The sequence below is a fragment of the Triturus cristatus genome, chromosome 6, assembly GCF_964204655.1.
Source record: "Triturus cristatus chromosome 6, aTriCri1.1, whole genome shotgun sequence".
NCBI classification, from domain to species: Eukaryota; Metazoa; Chordata; class Amphibia; order Caudata; family Salamandridae; genus Triturus; species Triturus cristatus.
The window spans coordinates 1,125,411,180-1,125,430,793 of record NC_140589.1 but is presented as its reverse complement, the minus strand read 5'-3'; the positions used below and the strand labels follow the sequence as shown (position 1 = coordinate 1,125,430,793).

Sequence of the window (19,614 nt, the reverse complement as noted above, 5' to 3'; positions counted from 1 at the left end):
AGACTCGTAACAAAGAAAACTCAATAAGACAAAAATTGCTACCCTGTCACAGACCTCCAGATACCGTAGCTCACTGGGGTAGAGCGCACTTCACACTCACTCTAACATTATTCAACAATACAACCCATAACAGGCAACCCCCCCATCCCAGGGTGCTGGCATGCGGCCGTTTACACTTGGAGATTTTCTTTATTAGCCACATACCGTGGCATTAACATAGCAATAGGCGTTTGGCCACAGCCCCCACCACCAAATCTCTTCCTGTTCCTCCAGGGCTTGGAGGGCGAACCTGTCCTCTTGGTGGTGGGCGGTGCCGGGGCCTATGCGCGAGCTGCGTACGGCAGAGAGTGTCTGGAAGGTTGGGAGTGGGCGGGGGGCGCGTCCATCAGCCCTTTTGATCTGCTGCTATGTAAACGAGGCAACCATATGTGGTTGCCTCGTTTACATAGCAGCAGATCACGGCCGCCATGCTTCCACTTTCATAAAGCTCAGCAGGCACCAAGAAGGGTCAGACTTATTAAGCACCAGGCACCCGGGGTGGGCTATAAATAAAGCAACCCACCATCAATAAAATGCTGTAATTGGCTCAGCCAGCCAGGAGGCATTAGCTACACCCTCAGGCTGAGAAGAAAGGGGGGGTGCTAGCGGGGGCTTGGGGAGTTCACGTAAGACCCTGTCCACTCCATTATTGGTCTCTCTACTGGTATTACAGCCCAGAGCTCTGCTTACCTAGGATAATTCAGTAGGCTACCTCGGAGGGTCCAGCGCCTTCTGCGGAGTTAGCCAGTCACCCTTCACAGAATAATTAAAGGAACACCGCGCGCACATTAAAAAAATTCAGCTTCGGTGGTGAGCAGTGTGGTTTCTCGTGCAGTTGTGACCACCTGTTTTGTTATTATTTACAAGGGGCACTTCTGTGGGTGCGCGGCCACACACCTTTTATTAACAGCACCAGTTTCACAGCCGCCATGCTTCCAGTTTCATAAAGCTCTGCAGGCGCCATGCTGAGGAAAAAAGGCTCAGACTCTTTTAAGCACCGGGCACCAGAGGCGGACTATAAATGAAGCAACTCCGGCTCTAAGCCGCTTAAAAAACTTACGGGTGAGCAGGCACATTTGTCAGCCCCGCACAGCACTCTGCTGCATTGTGCATGAAATCTGCGTACTCTGCATTTTTTATTAAAAAACGAATATAAAAGTATTTGTAAATTTTCTGTGTATGCTGTTGCCATTGTCAGTCTTCTCAATATAAAACAGGAGGCTTACAAGCAAGTATAACTGAGCGCCAACTGCACCCAGAGCCACGCTAAACTGCCATTCACATGTTCAATATGCTTACTAAAGGAGATGTTGTTTATTATACAAAGCCTCTGCCAAGCCAATTTGTAATGCAATAGGTCTCACATTTACGCGAGTTTAAGCTATTGGCATTGTAAACGACATTGTCTTTTATCATAAACGCAATGGAATATGGCTTGTATTTACGAGAGTTTAAGCTATTGGCATTATGAATAACAATGCCATTTATTTGTGTTTTAAAAATAAAAACAAAATTTAAAGGCATTGTCATTTACAATGTCAATAGCTTAAACTGGTGTCAATGCGAGACCTATCGCATTGCAAATGCTTGTTTAGGGAAGTAGGTAGGGAATTCCAGTGTTTGGTAGTGGTGTAGGCAAAGCTTTTTCCGCCCTATTTTACTTTGTGCCCCTTGGGGATAATCAGATTGCCACTATCTGATGATCTAAGTGATCTAACTCGAGTGAAGGGTTTGAAAAATTGCAACAGTTGCCACTGACCAAGGCTGTGTCTGGCTTTAAACGAAATAAATAACACTTTGAAATGAATACGCTTGCTGCCCTCCAGAAGGGAGCAGATATCTGTTTCTAGGGGGGGCAAATCCATTAGTCCCTTCAGTAGAACCTAGTGAGCCTGGTCATGAGGCTAGAAAGTTTATTTCTAACCCAAGTCAGACAATTATTAATCTCCCCCGCTGTGGGCCCTAATGTGGTTGTTCTGGATGGAGTCCCTCCTTGCGGATGAATAAGGAGGAGTTCTGTGGGGAACTGCGCAACAAGCTGTTTGACTGGCTTATTTGCCATAGAGGATTCTCGCTTTCTCTTGTGGAAGACATTCTGTTCATCCGTGGGATTAAATGGATTGGCCCTGGTTCAATGGGAACTCAAGGAGACTGTGTTGTTAATAATTTTAAATCACCACAAGTAGTTCAAACTATATTGTTTTGGAACATGAGCAAAGGTGATCGCAAGAGTTTAAGCACCCCATTTCCGCTAGGCTATTTTTATAAACCCCACCCGTCTTTTTTGTTACCACATAATCAGCAGGCAAATATGTCTTGTGAAAGAGGAGTGAAGGACAATCTTTCAATGATTTTAGCTCCACAGGTTTTTAAAAAATTCTTTTTATTAAATCTTTTCCATCTTATACAACAGGCATAACATTACGTCAACAATTGTCATTTATCATGTTACAGATCACAGTGTCGGTGCATGACATAGATGCAAATACATATTGCTATAGCTAGGTCATCAATTCCTGGAATATTTGAGCAACCCCACCCACTAGGACTCATCGGGGATTGCTAAAAGATAGGATTTTAACTCCACATTCGCTATCCCACAGTATTTTTATTTTTACCAGGGATCAGTTTATTGTGCCTGTAGCAAACCGATTTGATGTTTTATCTAAAGAAAACTGACTTACATAAACTCATATCTAGCTCTTACTCATACCTACTAATCTGTCTAAATGCTCTAATGCTTTAGAGAAAGGGTGAAGCCCAGGGACAGTGTGCCCCAATCATTCATTTTCCGTATTAAGCTGGAATGTTGACGGGTTTAAGAACAAGATTATTATTCCAGACTGCCTTAATTTTGTGGGCAAAATTTTACATGAAACATGGACCATTACTCTGATTTCATGCACAGGTTTTTCTTGTTTTTCTGGCCCTGCATTACCCTCCATTCATGGTAGAGCCAGGGGTGGTCTCTCCATCTGGATACAACTGCATCTTAATGTGAAGGTGTTGACTATGGACTTGGGCAGCCCTACTTTCCAAGTCCTGCTCATTAAGGATAACCAGAGTTAATTCTATTGTTATTTGGTTAACTTTTATAACAATGATTTCACCAATTATCTTTGTATCCACTATGAGGAGCGGTTTAGTTTTTTAACTAGCTTGAAGCCAATTGGGCCAGGGGCCATATCCTACTTAATATATCTTCTCTGTGGGAACTTCAACACCCAATTAGAGGCTAATCCTGAGTAATTGGGAAAAGAGGGAACTGCAAATCTTGAGGACCTCCTGGATAACAGAATGAGACTGCTGAAGTATTATCTAGCTGCAAAAAACTTTGTGGACACTGTCGATTTTTTCCAGGATGGTGGCCCTACTTTACCCTCTTTTAGGAGGGGCTGAGGGTGTCCATTATCAACTATAAATTCCTCACAAGGGACATTTTACAGTGGTTCTTCAAGGGCTCAATTTTAGAGACTGGAGGGAGGGGGGGTCACAATAATCTCACTGTAGAAGGGCATCTCCCCGTGCAGAAGTATAAACCCCCAGAAGTGTTCATTGAGATTGCTTAACATTCTGATGATGGCCTCAGACTGGTTTGGTTTTTGAACGAACCAAGGATTACTCTTAACCTTCCTCTTATGTTATGTTATTTCCACTCGACTCATACCTGTAGTTGTATATCGGCACTAAGCCAACACAAACACTGCAGCAACTAAAAACAACCAGGTCTTCCAAAGGTTTTTAAATTTGGCAAAGCTAGAACAACAGCGAATAGGGGGGGGGGCAACATAGCTATTAAACAGTCTAGCTCAAAGATGAGGGTACCCCTTTGTTGACGGAGACTAAAATACACCCAGCATGATCGTCTGCATGCAGCTGCCTAAAAAGTCAGTAAGCCAGAGAAGAGCTTTACCACTGACACTGATCTAGCACAGTCGGTACAGCAGTGTTGCATGTGAGACGGTGTCAAAGGATGTTGACCAATCTAGCAGCACATGCATGCAAATGGTGTCAGTAACCGCCACCAACGCCATCTCAGTGCTGTGGCTGGCTCTGAACCCCGATTGGGAGGCATCGAGGAAAGCCATAAGCTGTTTGTTGACTAGGCTTTCCACGATTTTTCCCAGTAATGGGAGCAGCGGGATGGGACGATAGTTAGACAAGTTTTAATGGTCTGCATTCGTTTTTTTGGTGTTTTTTTTTTTTTTATATCAAAGAGACCATCGCAGCCTTCCAGGTTAGTGGGGTTTTAGCCATCTCTAAGGAATTGTTAAACAGTGAGAGGAGGGTGAACGCGATAAGATGCGAGATTGGGGATAATCTTGGTTAGGTATACATCCGCAGGCGAACCAGAATTCTCTTCAGCCAAAACCCCAAGCAATCGGTCTAACATGCATGGTTCGAAGTGATTTAGGTGGGGGGTGGAAGCAGTGTTGAATCAGTTGGCTTAATGCAACTCTGGCTGGTAGGAAACGTCTTATAGATGGCTTCTATTTTTTCCCCCAAAGAAGTCAGCCAAAGAGTTGCTGAGAAGCTGGAATGACCAGGGAGCAGGTACGAGGATTGACAAAGTCCTTGAGCACTTTATATGTTATAGCGACTTGTATAGCGCGCGATTACCAAATAGGTGTCCTGGCGCTGTCCACTACTCCCTAATCCAGACAGGCAAAACTAATTACCAAACAGCCAGGTCTTCAGCGCCTTTCTAAAGCACAGTAGGCTATCCATACGTCTAAGATGGAGAGGCAGCCCATTCCATAGTTTAGCTGCACAAAAGGAAAAGCTACGTCCACCCCAGCGGGCCTTTTCTATAACTGGAACAGTAGTCAGGTTAGCATCAGATGATCGAAGCCGCCGCGGAGGGGCATACCATTTGAATTGTTCTCTCAAAAAGTAAGAGCCTTCCTCATGTAAAGCTTTAAACTGGACTCTGCTCCTAACTGGAAGCCAGTGCAGATCCCGAATGGCCTTTGAAATGGGAGCAAATTTGGGGATGCCAGTTAAAAGTCTAGCCGCAGCATTCTGCAATAGCTGCAATCTGTGCAGCAGATTTTCCTGTATGTTAAGGTACAGACTGTTGCAGTAATCCAATCTAGATGTTAAGAGGGCCGTTACCACCGTTTTACGGTATTCATGGGAGAGCAGAATCAGGATTTTTTTCAAAATTCTCAGCAAGTACCCTATTTTAGAGGCTACCGCTTTAACCTGTATGGCCATCGAAAGTTTGGCATCCACCACCATCCCGAGATTTTTTACCTTATCAACCGGGATGGGAAGAGCCCCCAGTTCCGGCGGCCACCATAAGGGCGTCCAGAAATTGGGGTTATTCCCAAACTTTATAGAGCTCTTTAGACGAGTTACCAGCATTCTAGATTTTATTAGAAATTAGGTTTCTCCTGGTTTTCCTGAGGAGTTTGTAGGTTGCTCTTTCCTCCAGACATTTTGATTGTTGTCATGGTCTTTCCTGCCTTGTACAGGCCGCTTTCATAGCACGGAGTTCCCTGAGGACCATAGAGCGTGGCATCTAGAAGACACAGGCCTGTTTAAGTGGTACAGTGCTATTGAATACTCCAGTGAGAGCATGGTAATAGTTAGTTGAGGCAGAGTTAACACATGAACACTAGGCACCATCCACCGGGATGAATGATTGAGAGAATGTTTTCAACAAGATAGAGTTCTAAGCTCTATGATAGTTTTCCGCTGCTTTTACAGAGTGGCTTATAGTGTCAATCTTAGCAATCTGCTACTTAATTAAATAGTGATCAATCCAGATCTGAGGGACCAGACCTTCTGTTTCTAGAAGTAGGGAGTTGGTGAAGATGAAGTCGAGGATATAACCAGCCAAATGCGTGAAGCCGACCACGCACTGTCAAAGCCCAAGCATCTCTATATCAGAGAGAAGTTGGGCAGCCTCAGGTTTCGCAACAACTTCAACATGGAAATCAAAATCACCCAGTTATTGGTCTAGATTCTCTATCCAACTTAACTAGCTAATAATTGTCAGGTACAGCGAGGGGGATATAAGGGCGTGCTTAGGCGTTTACCCAGGTTTCTGTAAAAATGCAGAAGTCTAGAGAAAGCGAGAATTAAAAGGTCTCAGATTTCAGATGCATATTTAGGCAGTGACCCAACGCTGAAATAGATGCCTTGAAGAGGCAAGAGTGGTATTGGGCGTGATTCTTATAGTGTCACCTGAGGAAAAAGCCTGTTGGTCCGATGGAGGAAAGGGGCCTGCCATACAACTGGAGTCCTCACCTTTAGTTATTAAAGGAGGCGGGGACGGACTACTGAGGACCTTAGCTTTCATAGGTGGGGACAGGAAACTGATTTTGCATGAAACTGGCCCCTCTAACCTCCGATGGGGATAATAACTGCAAGAGGACCCAACCATGTCTAATTAGGCATAATATTGCCAATTTTAAAAAGGGTTGCGTGGGGCGTGGCTTCGCAAGCCGACATGGCGGATGTGCGTTGAGCTAGCTCCGCACCGCCCGACATCAAAATCCTACCCGATATCCTGCCCACCCAATCCTGCGCTGATATTCGGCTGGTTGGTGGAGCGGCGGACCGGTGCCCCCCCTGCAGAGTTGTCCGGTGAGCGGGACGGGGCCCGGATGCCAGCGGAACCGGGGGTGATATCCTGCGGCCGTGTGCGGCCTAATGACAGAGCGGAGGCGGCGCCCTTGCGTAGCGGCGGCGGCGCCATCATCGCGGGAGGCCTAGGTGGAGCTTCACACGGGGCCCGGGAGCTTGAGGCGATCTGACCAGCTTGCGAGTGGCGGCGGCGCCCGGAGCGGGACGACTGCGTGCGGGTGAGGGCTGCCGGGGGGGTGGGGGGGGGTTGATCCTTCCCTGTGCCCCCCGTCACCAGCCGTGCCCTGAGGAGGAGGGGCCGCGCCACATCTGTGGCCCGGAGGAGAGGGGCGACGAGGCTTCTGCTGACTGGTTTGGATCCAGGGCGGGGAGTGCGGCCGGGGGGCCCCCCCGCACGAGCTTTCCACGGGGAACGTGGGCGATCCCCGCACAGGGGCTATCTGGGGTGTGAGTTGCGAAGGCCGGCAGACGGACGGGTCGCTGGGACAGCGGGGGTTTCGGCAGCTAGATCGGGCTGCGGTGGCCAAGGCCCCCCCCCTGTCCCCCCCCTACATAACGGTGTGCTGGAGGTGGCGCTGTATGGTGGCCCCTGGACAGAGGGTGAACAACTGGAGGGGGTGTTCCTCGGCTCGCCTGCCCACCGGGGCGACCCAGTAGGGGTGCTGGAAGAGAGCGGCGGCGAGGGACCACTTACCATTTTGCTACCGGGGGGGCGGCGTAGACTGCGACCGGGACAGGGAGGGCCGCAGCCCGCGACGCACGATGACGAGGGATGGCAAGGGAAGCGGCCAGGCCAAGCAGGGCCCGATCGACAAGTTCACGGGTCATGGGTCGACCGCAGCAGTCCCTAGCACGTCGCAGCCAGGAGGCCCCAGTAACGCGGAGCTGATGGCTGCAATTACGCAGTCAAGAGACATGCTGGACGCCAAAATCGGGGCTGTGGGGGCGGATGTCACGCTGCTCCGCCAGGACCTACGGAATGCCGTGGATCGTATCACGGAGGCCGAGACAAGGGTCTCTGGGGTGGAAGATGACGTGGGGACACTCAAGAAACGAGTCAAGGCGTTGGAAGTGGTGCAGAGGGGCCTGGCGGAGCGAGTGGAAGACGCTAGGGCCCGACGGAACAACCTGCGTTTTGTGGGTTTTCCGGAGGGCTGTGAAGGGGGAGACATGGAGCGGTTCTTGTCGGGATGGCTGGAGAGCTGGGTGCGATCGGACGCCCTTTCCCGCTGTTTTGTGGTGGAGCGGGCGCACAGGGTCCTGGCGCAGAAACCGCCGCCGGGCTTCCGTCCTAGGCCTGTGATTGCCAAAATACTGAACTACCATGACCGCGACGTCATCCTGAAGCAGGCCAGGGTGAAGGAGCCTCTGCTGTTTGAGAACACACGCATACTTATATTCCCGGACTATACCCGCCTGGTGCAGCAACAACGACAGTCCTTCTTGGCGGCAAAGGCCCGGCTTCGCGCCCTAAAGCTGCCTTACGCTCTTCTGTACCCGGCCCGGTTGCAGGTGGCCTACAGGTCCCTAAAAATTTTTTTTGATTCACCCGAGGAGGTCTTTAAATGGACGGATGAAACTGTACGACTTCGGCCACAGTCGCCTCCGGGCCGGGGGACCAATGACGAGGCTGCTGGAGCGGCTCAAGACAGTCAAAAGTCGAAAGGAAAGCACCCCCGGAGTTCTAGGTCCCGGAGGCGCTCCGGATCCCGTGGCTCGGTGTCTGGGACTGGCTCCTCGGGCGGGGGGGGGGCAGTTGAAGGGGCACTACCGGACAGATAGGCATAGTGACTGGCCCAGCGGCTTCTGTATTGTTGGGGAGTGGGATCGGGGGGGATGCGGGACTTATGGGGTGCGGGTAGCGTAGTATGGGCGGCGCACCGGTTGTTTTGGGCGGTTGGGGGGGATCCATTGGCTGGGGCAACCCGGGGTTCCCAGTTGGAGCCTGGAGGTGAGTTCCACCGCGACAGGTGCTTCAAGGTTTTTGAGGTATGGGGTTGGGGGGAGGGAGGGCCACGGGGTGTAGGAAGTTGGTATGGTTATTGTTGACCGCATGTTACCCATGGTACGTCTGGGGCAAGAGGTATGGCACAAGATACTGCGCACCTGGGTACCGTCAAGGTAGTAAGTTGGAATGTAAGGGGGGCCCTAGATAAAATTAAGCAGGGGGCGCTCCTACGATACGCCAAGCGAGTGGCTGCTGACATACTGCTCTTGCAGGAGATGCACCTGCCAGGTACGAAGACTCCCTGCCTCCAGAGGTATGGGTATACCCAGGTCTTTCATGCGGGCTTCATACAGGGGTCTCGGGGTATAGCTATCCTAGTGCATAAGTGTGTCCCGTACACACATGGTAGGGTGTGGACAGATGCTCAGGGGCTTTGCTAAGGGGCAAATAGGGAGTGATTGGGTGGTGTTTGGAAGCGTGTATGCCCCGCCCCCGATGTCCTGGGCACTGGTGGAGAGGATCACCGCTGTTTCGACCGAACTCTCAGACGGGGTATGTGTGGTTGGCGGAGATTGGAATGAGGTGATGGAGGGTTCCAGGGATCGGTGGAGGGAGGGGGGAGTGCCTGATAGTTCGACCCGTACCAAACTGAGAGCTTTAGTGGAGGGCCTAGACTGGGTGGACGTCTGGCGGCACTTTCATGGCACGCAGCGTGCGTATACATATGTCTCCGCAGTGCATGGCTCGTTCTCGCGTCTGGACTACATTTTTCTGTCCCGCGACCTGTCCAGCAGGGCCATGGGGGCCGAGATTCTCCCGCAGGGCCTTACGGACCACTCTCATATAGCGGCGGTGTTGCGCCTGGGGCACTCGCGGCAGCCGTTTCGGTGGCACATGTCGGTGTGGCACCTGCAGCAGGAGGAATATGGGTCGTGCATGCTGGAGGCGTTGGATCAGTATTTGTCCATTAACGTGGGCTCGGTCCCCGAGGGCGCCTCGGTGTGGGAGGCGCTTAAATCGACGCTTCGCGGGGTGGACGTCTCGTATTGTGCCATGGCACGACGGCGCAAGGGGGAAAGGGCCTTACAGGCGGAAGCTGAGATTGCCGACCTGGAGAGCCGGAGCACCGCGGAGGGTGGAGGGAGCGGAGGGTGGAGCGAGCCCGTCGTCGGCTCCTGTTTGCGCAACAGAGCTATGCCTCGATGTTAATGGAGGAGGCGCGATAGGCATGGTTGGCAACTCGTAGTCTGGTTTATCACTGGGGGGATAAGTCGGGCCGGATGCTCCATAGGCTGTGTCAGGGCATGAATCATTCGCGGGTGCTCCCGGGGCTAGTGGATGCAGCTGGTGGACCCATCTCGGATCCTAGTGTGCTGGCGGAGAGTTTCGCGGGGTACTACGCAGACCTCTATGGTCCGCAGGAGGTCCTATCGGAAGAGATGATAGTGCAGTTCCTGGCGGACATTCCTCCCCGGGCCCTCCCGGATTCGGTACGAGAGGAGTTAGAATTCCCACTAACAGTTGAAGAGCTGGGGGAGGCGTTGGGTGGTCTCAACTCGGGGAAAGTGCCGGGCCCGAACGGATTCCCCGCTGAATTCTTTCGGAAACATTTCTTGCAGCTCGGTCCACACTATAGTGCGGCCCTGGAGGAGGCTCGCGAACGGTGGATACTCCCGCGCGATTGGCGACACGCTGAAATAGTGGTGTTCCACAAGCCGGGCAGCCCCCCCCCCCCCCCCCCGAATCCCACGCATCATATCGCCCAATATCCCTCCTTAATGTGGAGGCTAAGATCTTGGCGAAAGCCCTGGCGAATCGCTTGCTGCCCCATATTACGTCCTTGATCCATCCAGATCAGGCCGAATTCCTGCCAAACAGAGCGACGCGCCATAATATTCGACGAGCGCACGTGGCGATTGCGGCCGTGCAAAGATTGGGAGTGCCTGCGGCTCTCTTGTTGGCAGATATGGATCGGGCCTTTGATTCCCTAAGTTGGCGGTACCTCTTTGCCCTGCTGAGACGCCTGAACCTAGGGCCAAGATTCCTCTCATATCTGCTGCTGTTATATACGGACTTATCGGCTTCGGTGCGGGTGGCGGGGGCGATCTCTGTCCAGTTTCCGGTGGGTCGGGGCACGCGCCAGGGCTGCCCCCTGTTCCCATATCTATTCGCCCTGGCGATTGAACCATTGGCGGCGTGGGTCCGGGTAGACGCACAGGTGGCCGGGTTTGAGTGGTCCGAGGGCCTGTCTGACCGTATAGCACTATATGCGGACGGCGTGCTTTTCTTTCTGACGGATATAGATCGGACGGGGCCGCGGCTGCTGCGGATCATGCAACTATTTGGGGAGACCTCGGGTCTCCACATGAATCCGCAGAAATCTGCACTGTGGGTTCTGGGGAGTGAGGCCCATCGGAGGGGCTGGCGCACTTCGGTTCAACTGGCAGTTGGGGGGCTTAAATATTTGGGGGTATTCCTGTCTGACGTTCCGGCCATTGCATGGGAGAGAAATGTGGTCCCCGTATGGGACAGGGTGCGCGATGACGTTAAGCTGTGGGCGCGTATGCCACTGACAATATATGGTCGTTCGGCCATCTTCAAGATGGTTGCGCTTCCCCGTCTGCTGTATCAGCTGCAGAATCATCTGTATGTTATTCCACCGGGCTGGTTCCGGAGAGTGAACACAACTCTGGGACAATTTCTTTGGGAGGGAGGCGGGGTGCGGGTGGCACTGCGAACCTGCTTCCTCTCGGTGTATAGTGGCGGCCTGGCGGCGTCGTACATACTCTCCTACTATCAGGCTTCCCATCTCCTCGTCCTCAATGAGTGGTGGTATGGGGATAGAAGTGATCCAGCGTATGCGGTCGAGCGACGGTTAATGGATCCATATACCCTACACACGATCTTATATGCGTCTCCCTTGCGTTTGGCGTTGCCGCCGGTGACTCGAGTTGTCGTCCAAATCTGGAGACAGGCCCTGAGACGGATGGGCTGGTGGGATAGGCTAACGTTGGAGACCCCACTGTGGCATAACGGTCGCTTGCCCCAATTGGCTGCGTTAACCGGCTTCGTGGGCTGGGACCGCATTGGCATATCTACGCTTGGGGATGTGGTGCAGGGTGTAACACTGAAGTCATTCCAGTGTCTGCGGGGAGAGTTCAACATGCCCCCATCGCAGTTCCTTAAGTATCTACAGTTCCGACACGCAATCACTCCATATTTGGAGGGCCTAGATGAATTAGCCGGATTTAACCCGCTGGAAGCCAGGGTCTTTATGGGGGACCTCCGGGAACGCAAGATTTCTCGAATATATCAAGCCTTGGTCATTCATGGGGTCCCAACCCTGCAGACCCTTAGAAACCGGTGGGTGGAGGACGCAGGCCCATTGGATGACACAGACTGGACGGAGGCGCTGGCGTAGCCTCGTGGGGCGGCGGTGGCGATGCGCCTCCGCCTGATCCAATTTAAATTTTTTCATAGGGTGTACTATACTAGGCAGCGGCTTTGGCGGGCGGGTCTGATCGCCTCCCCGGAGTGTCTCCGCTGTGGACATGCAGAGGGGGACTTCCTTCATACGGTGTGGTCTTGTCAGGGCCTCTACCGCTTTTGGAGGGGGGCCCTTGGGTGCCTTGCGGAGGTGTTGGGGTGGGACATACCATCGGAGCCTAGGTTGGTTCTTCTCCATGTGATGGACGCCGTTGGGGGTAATATTTATAAGAGGCATTTGCTGTTGTTAGGCCTGACACTGGCTAAAAGAGATGTGGCCAGGGCATGGAAGGCGCCGGCTGCCCCCTCAATTAAAGTATGGAAGAGGGGTCTGGACTTTAACATGGGTCTAGAGCTCCCGGTGTTTGCGGCTAGGGGGTGCCCCCGCAAGCACTATAAAATCTGGAAGCGCTGGCCTGACTACAGGGGGATATTTCTGGAGCCGCCGCCGGCTGGGCGGGACGAACAGCGGGTGTGAGTGGTCCGTGGTGGAGGGTCCCCCGTGTGAAGTAATGCAGACGGTGGGTCGGCTGGGCGAATGGAGGGAGAGCATTATCTTTCATTGCCAGCCATGGGTAGGTTAGCGGTCGGGGGGTGGGAACCGGGGGTTTGGGGGGGGGGTAAGAGTTCAGATTTCGCGGGGCTATAGTTGGTTTGAAATGCCCTGAATTATTGTCAATATACAAAGAAAATTTCAAGACATTGTGATGTGATAATGATTGGGCAGTGCTCTCTGGGTTACAGGGACCTGCGTGATATGCGTTCTTGATAAATAAAATGGGTTTAAAAAAAAAAATGGGTTGCGGCAGAGTAACTTACTCTATTTGTAGGGCTAGCATTCTTGGCCTGAGAGGCAGGGGTCCTGGAGATGTTCGAGCACGGACGGGTGCATTCGAGCCACGCCGACAGCACATGTCCGTGCTAGCATGAGCCCGATCTAGTATTGCCAGTCTAAAGCACCAAAATTGGGGTAAAGGAGTAACTAGGAAGTTGGGCAGCATGATCTACCTGGAAGTCAACTGAAGCCTCTCTGCTCGATCAGTCTAAGCTGCACCGGATTAAAAAATCATCTGCCAGCATTTATGGGTTGTTTTGTAGTTTGGTGGGGTGACGGAGGAAGTCCTTTTTAACCCGTTACCAATATCTAAGTATGTGTATTAAGAATCATCTGCTGAAATCTATCGGGCCAGTCCAGGAATGTCCACGGTGGTTTGACAAGCACTGTTCTGCTGCCAACTGTCTCTTAAGGAAGGAACTCTTTGTTCTCCCTAGAGATCTCAGTGAGGTTATGGAGGCTAAGAAGTTTTACAAATGCACCTAGAAGTGTAGAAAGGGAACTTTGTATATAAGGAATTGGAAACAGCTGGAATTGGCAGCTATGAGGAGTAATAGTAAAGTGATTTGGGACACCTTTAATAAGCTCTGTCAGGGGGACACTCCGGCAAATTCCCTCCTGGTTTGTAATATTTCTGACCCTAACTGAGTCAAGCACTTTGTCACTACTTATAGTGCAGCGGAAGAAAAACCACTTAAAAACTAACTTTGGGCCCATTTGGATAACTCTCCTCCTCTGACTTCTTTATCTGAAGTGGTGGATGTTATAAGGCAGGGCACGGACGGTAAATCTCTGGGGCAGGATGGAATACCCATGGACCTTTTTAAGTTTAACATCGATGTTTGGGGCCCATTGGTCACCAACTTATCTAATAACTCCTAGCGTAGCAGGATCTCGAGCTCTTGGGCACTTTCGATAATAGTTCAAATTGTTAAAAAAGGGGGTCGTAAATCACCTAAATGCTGCAGTCCGATCGCTCTTATTGATAGCACTGTAAAGATTTTAGGGACGGTAACCTTTAGCGGTTTGAGATTGTGGGCTACCCGTAAAACATTCTGTCCCGTCATCAGTATGGCTTTTGCCCTGGGCTAGGTACAGTGGAGCAGTGCCTGAATCTGCACCTGATTGTGGGCAAGTATACCCACTGTACCTGGCCTCTATGGATTTATTCACTGCATTTGATCGCATGAATACAAAGAAACTATGGCTGATTTGGTTAGATTTGGGGGTTAAAGTCACTTTGGTGAATTTTATTTACAATCTGCACGAGAACTTAGCGGCTTAGGTGCGGTATCGCCGAGCGTAGAAACCTCAGATACTTTTCCTTTAGCTACTGGAGTGCATTAGGAGTGTATTTTAGCACCTTTGCTATTTATATCAATGAATTGAGTTCCCATTTGGTTGTTGCCACTAGTGATATCCCGAAAAGTGCAAATTCCCTTGTTCCGGCATTACTTTACTCCAATGACGATGTTCTAATGACAAGGCCCACTTAGAGCTCTCTGCACTCAGGTAAAGTTGGGTTCTTTCATGGGAAGTCTTTATCGGTCAACTAATTTTGATGAATCTCAAATATTGGCTTGTAGGCCGGGGCAGGAGGCATAGTGTGTCCCTGTTGATCAGTGAACACTCCGAGTAGTGCGAGGAGTTTAAGTTATTTTGATGTGCTATTTGACTCGGCGAGTTCTTGGCAGCCACAGGTTAAATCCTTACATTTAAACTTAAATATGGCGGGGGGAGCTTTATTCAATCTCTCTCAGAGTGCAGGTAGGTGGATTATTTCCCCCTGCATTAAAATATATAATCCTGCAGTGTGTTTCAGCATGGTGCAGGGGTTTGGGGTTGGCATAACGCTTACCCCATACAGGTAAGAAAATCGGATTTGTAGGTGTCTTCTCAATCTCTTGCCTACAGCTCTCATTTTATTTTGCACTCAGAGTTAAATCTATCCTATATTTCTGATATAGTTACATCTAATGCTGAGACAAGGTTTAATACGGAGCGCCCCCCCCCCCACGAATAAAAACATATTTCTCCCAATTATTCAATAACATTGACCACCTCTAAATAAGTATAAACATATTTAACATTGCAGATATCCGTAAAAATGCAACCAAATACATGATTTCCAAACACTATTCTGGTCAGCAAGGTCTTACTAAGGTGTAAAAGTATCATTCAGTGCTACTCCCCCTTTGACACCTACTACCAGCCATCATATGAATGACAAAGTTAGTAATCGACCATTACAAAGTGGCATTCTGCCCCTCTGTTTTCTTTCAGTAAAAACAAAGCACCGTTATCAGCATGGTGATTTTCTCTTGGACAGTGCCTGGAGCCCCTCACCCCTCTCCTGTTCAATTAGGCCCCTCCAGGGGGGCCTGCCCGAAGTTTTAAGACCTCTGTTTTAGACTGCAACCAAATTAGAGAGGTGCCTTTCCATCCCCTGGCTGAAATGGATGTGTACGCCTCTTAATGAAATTGGTCTCTGCACCAGTCACTTTAACTAAGTATGATAAGAAGTTGGTGAACTCCTGTTATGTAGATTTTTGTCTTACTCAAAGATTGTAAAGGTTTTTTTTAGCAAAGGCTATTTTAGCGATTATTTTATGTTCTGCATTTTACTTATCCTTAGGATTTTCACGGTGGGAGAGGTCACTTCTCATCCGTTTTAGGGCAGGCACAGTGTGGCGACTTCTGTGTTTTTCAGACGTTGCTAGCCACTGGGGGATAGATTACTTGCCTGTACATGTGATGGACTGTCGGGACAATCACTGCTGCACTTTATGTTCTTTTGTAAATCTTATAGTTTATATTTTTGTACGCTTTCTTAAACATATTTGAAAACCCCTTGCATTTCAGATGTGTAAAGATGCTTCAATGTATTTACAGCTTTTAGGCAGTCCTGGTGTATGTTCTAGTGTGTGCTGCTTTCTAAAAAGGTCTGTAAGAAGCAGGAAGCCGATGGTAGTTGATACAAGGCTCATTATCATATCCCCCAGATCCGCTCTCACATTTTTATCTGGAAGGGTTTTTCTTCTGTATGTGCACTTTACCAATGAGAGTATTTTTCCAAGGGACTACAATTCTAGGTCTTGATGCAATTTCTGGTGTCTGAATTACCAGTTTTAATTGGATGGTTATATTATTATTATGTGATTTGCATTCCTGGGGAAGAAATTAAATTTATGGTTTTATTTTGCGGATATCTTTGCATGCATTTTATATTTCTACCTATATTTTATTATATGTTTATATTGCTTGTGGAACTGTACTGTAGCTCGTGAGTTTTTTGAAAATCGAATAAGATTTATTGAATTGAATACAGCCTAAGTTTTGGGGTTAGAAATGATGTTTCAATGAATACGCTAGAGAAAGAAGATGAGAAGGTGGACATTTTACTGTGTATAAGAAGGAAGCCTAAACAATTGGATGACTATGTGTGTACTTACATAATTGCATGTATACATCATTATTAAATCGATGCTCGTATGGAAGGCATACATGATTGGATGACTATGTGTGTACCTAAATCTGTGCATGTTTATATCACTATTGTATCACCACACGTAGATATATTACTCTGTTTTGGGTGGTTATCTAATATTTAATGGTTTAATCATGTATTTTGCTCTGGGGCAAGGGGGTGTGTTGTTTATTAGTACAGTGTGAGGCTGCTTTGTGTGCCTTGGCATTGGTGCTTGCTAAGCCTCTTAAGTATTCTTGACCTGGAATTCTAGAGTTGTAGGCAGTTGGAGGTGTACCCGCCAAGGGTCGCACGCATCACCTTTAGGTCTACAATAAACTCTTCAAATTAAAGTACTGGAGTGTTGTTTACTTTCCAAAAGTAATCTATACTCGTCCAAAAATAAAACTGAATTTTCATGTATGGGAGAGTTCAATCTTCTTCCAGAATGGGTAATGATAAAACGTCCATGCACTTCGGGATCTCCATGTGGTTAGCGCAAATGAAACCCTTTTAAAATCGCTTGTGAATACAGAGTGGTAAAAGGGATAATTTGTGTGGTCCTGATGAACAGCCTTGGGGTAATGGCTTGAAACATGTAGACCTTGAGACACGTAAATGTATGGCTGTAAAAATGTCCCTTTTTAACCATACCAGGTCTGAATAAAAGGTTTTTGTTCCTACTTAGCCAGGCATTTTTAACTCTAGATAAGACCCTCTAACCTTTATACCTACCATCTTTTCTTAGTATTCGACTAAAAAGTACTCCCACGTCTCCGTCTCCTTTACGCAGCGGGACAGGAAAAACCCGATGAGGAAGCATGCCACCAAGGGACATCTTGGTGGGTGGGGGATATTATAAGAACTTTTTTTTGTTTTATAATGTAAGAGTGGAAAGATAATCCTATCAGCGCAGTTGGTATATTGTGATAGTCAAGAGAGGTGAACTGTGCCAGAAATCCTGACATCCACGCTTCAGCAGAAATCAGAGGTGAAAATAAGTGACACAAGTAACTGGGGATAGAGCCAGGACTTAGTAATCGAGCTTGATTTGGATAGTTAAAACTCAAGCAAAGAAGCTATATTTTCAGCACCAGAACTGCTGAATCATGTACTGCATATTTTCGGCAAGAATCCTTTACAGCCGACCTTTGTCATCAGCACAGGAAGGGCACTGGTCAGCTTCAAGTTCCATGCCAAATAATGCTAACAATGCTCAACAAGTCAAATGTCTCATTCGCTCCAGCAGATTATACACAGTCCTTCATATTTATGTAGTCAATACAATTGACATAATTATAAAAGCAAATCATAAATAAGTCCATACAAAAAGGTAACATTCCAGTAAGACATGGGTTCTGCAGAAACAAATGTTGCTAGGTTTTCAGAGAATCCACACAGTGAAAAATACATACACAGATTCTACGCTGAATTCAATTACATAGTCAGTGGTTGTCCCAAAAATACTCCATGAATAGTGCTGTATTGAACCGAAACTAGGTATCTTAGGACTACACGATGCATGTTTCCTAGCCACACCCAACATGCTTTTGTAGTTCAACAAACCAATAATGATCGGTTTGGAACTCTTTTCACACTTCTGTGAAAGACATCTATCCTCTAAGGTGAATAACTCTTACACAAAATAATAACAAAGCTCCCCCCATGCTTACCTGTTTGATGGCATATTGCACCTGTTCAGAATGAAGGACAAGAATCTTGATGGCACTTGGCTTACAAGGTGAAAGTCCCTTGTAAAGGACTGGCGTGTAGCACTTCATCGCATACCTAAAATCACTAGAGTCCCTCCTCTCCTCTAAGATATCTTCAAAGTCATCCTTTTTCTTTGACATGATACCTTTCTGAAAGGAAAATGTAATGGGAAACTGTGAGAAGAAAAACACATACTGTCAGTAATGCCAGAATTCATTGCTCTATGTGCTTTATTCTAACAGCACTTCCTTTTAATAGAATAAACAGGTCAAGACACACTGATCCACATCAGGTTAAAAAGGGTGGTCAAGGAACATGTCGAGGGGACAACTAGATACCACTGTCCAGAATAAATATCAAGCTTCTGTGATTTTCACTTGTCAGATACACTTTCTCCTCATGCAACGTTGGTACCCTTCAAATATATAATTTGCACCATGTGGTAAAAAAAGGAAAGTGAGCTGATGAATGTGGATTTGTTACTACGTTAGCAATTTGTAATATTAACAAGAATTTAAAAAGGACGGGTAAATCTCCTAAATAGTTTGTTCCGGAACTGCTGAACTGTGTTGAACAGATTTGGTGACCCGTTTCACCTACCAGTCTGGAAACAATCATAAGGAATTATCACAAAGATCTAGTGTAGACTTAGATTTCCATGGATAATCTTCCTGCTGTTTTCTTAGTGACTGAATGCCAATTTGATACTGACTGAATAGCTAAAATGTGCATTTGAACATTTAACATTTGTTTTTTTCCCTACAGTTGAGAACTTCGTCCTGTTCACCAGATAACATTTGAGTTTTCGTCCTTCACTTTCCCACATGAAAAATTGCTCCAACCGTTATTGTGAAGACCTTTAACATTACTTCCATGCTTTCCAGAATGGCAATGTAAACTTTTAGGTAACCTTAAAGCTCAGAAACCTGGGGCTTTGTCGATGTTCTATGCATTTTGCATAACTACGACCCCACCACTCCTAACCATAGATGTTTTTTTTTTTTTTAAATAATTTTCAATCAACCAAGATTTAAGGTTTTATTGATACAGTGTCATTTACAATCCTCAGATTTCAACTTAGCCAGTTCAATTAATCATGATAAGTGGAACTGAAACTCCTAAAAGCTTTCTGGGGGCGGATTTCTTCTTCAGTGTGTAGGAAAGATTGTGATTGGGTCCTAGAAAGAGACAAACTTTATATCCACAAGAAGTCCTATAGACATATCACCACTAGCATGCCTGAAAAGCTGATCCATAACTTTCATAGAACAAGCACAAGTGTCTTAGTAAAAAAAAAAAAAAAAAAAAAGATTGGAGGTTTGTGGTTAGCACTCCACGATAGCCGACTATCTCCGCTGAGCTCAAACCGTAACCCTTTAAACATTCAGATGAATACAGAGGCATAATCTGGATTACCAGCACCAGATGGTGGCGGGAGGTATGGGAGGCAGCATGGGCGTTGAGCTCTCTGTACCTCTGGAGACACACCAAGGCCTGCCAGGTGAACTGGCAGTGGTAGAGGGAGACGGCTCG

General features: G+C 48.1%; 1 protein-coding gene across 4 annotated transcripts in view; it reads right to left on the bottom strand.

The window, feature by feature from the left end:
• The window catches only part of GNPAT (glyceronephosphate O-acyltransferase), a 654,210-nt gene that overhangs the window by 455,798 nt on the left and 178,798 nt on the right, over nt 1–19,614 (bottom strand). For all 4 annotated transcript variants that reach the window (XM_085612021.1, XM_085612024.1, XM_085612023.1 and 1 more), the window contains exon 2: nt 18,042–18,230. In XM_085612021.1, the coding sequence (XP_085468147.1) occupies nt 18,042–18,230 (189 nt within the window). The remainder of the gene's footprint in view (nt 1–18,041; nt 18,231–19,614) is intronic.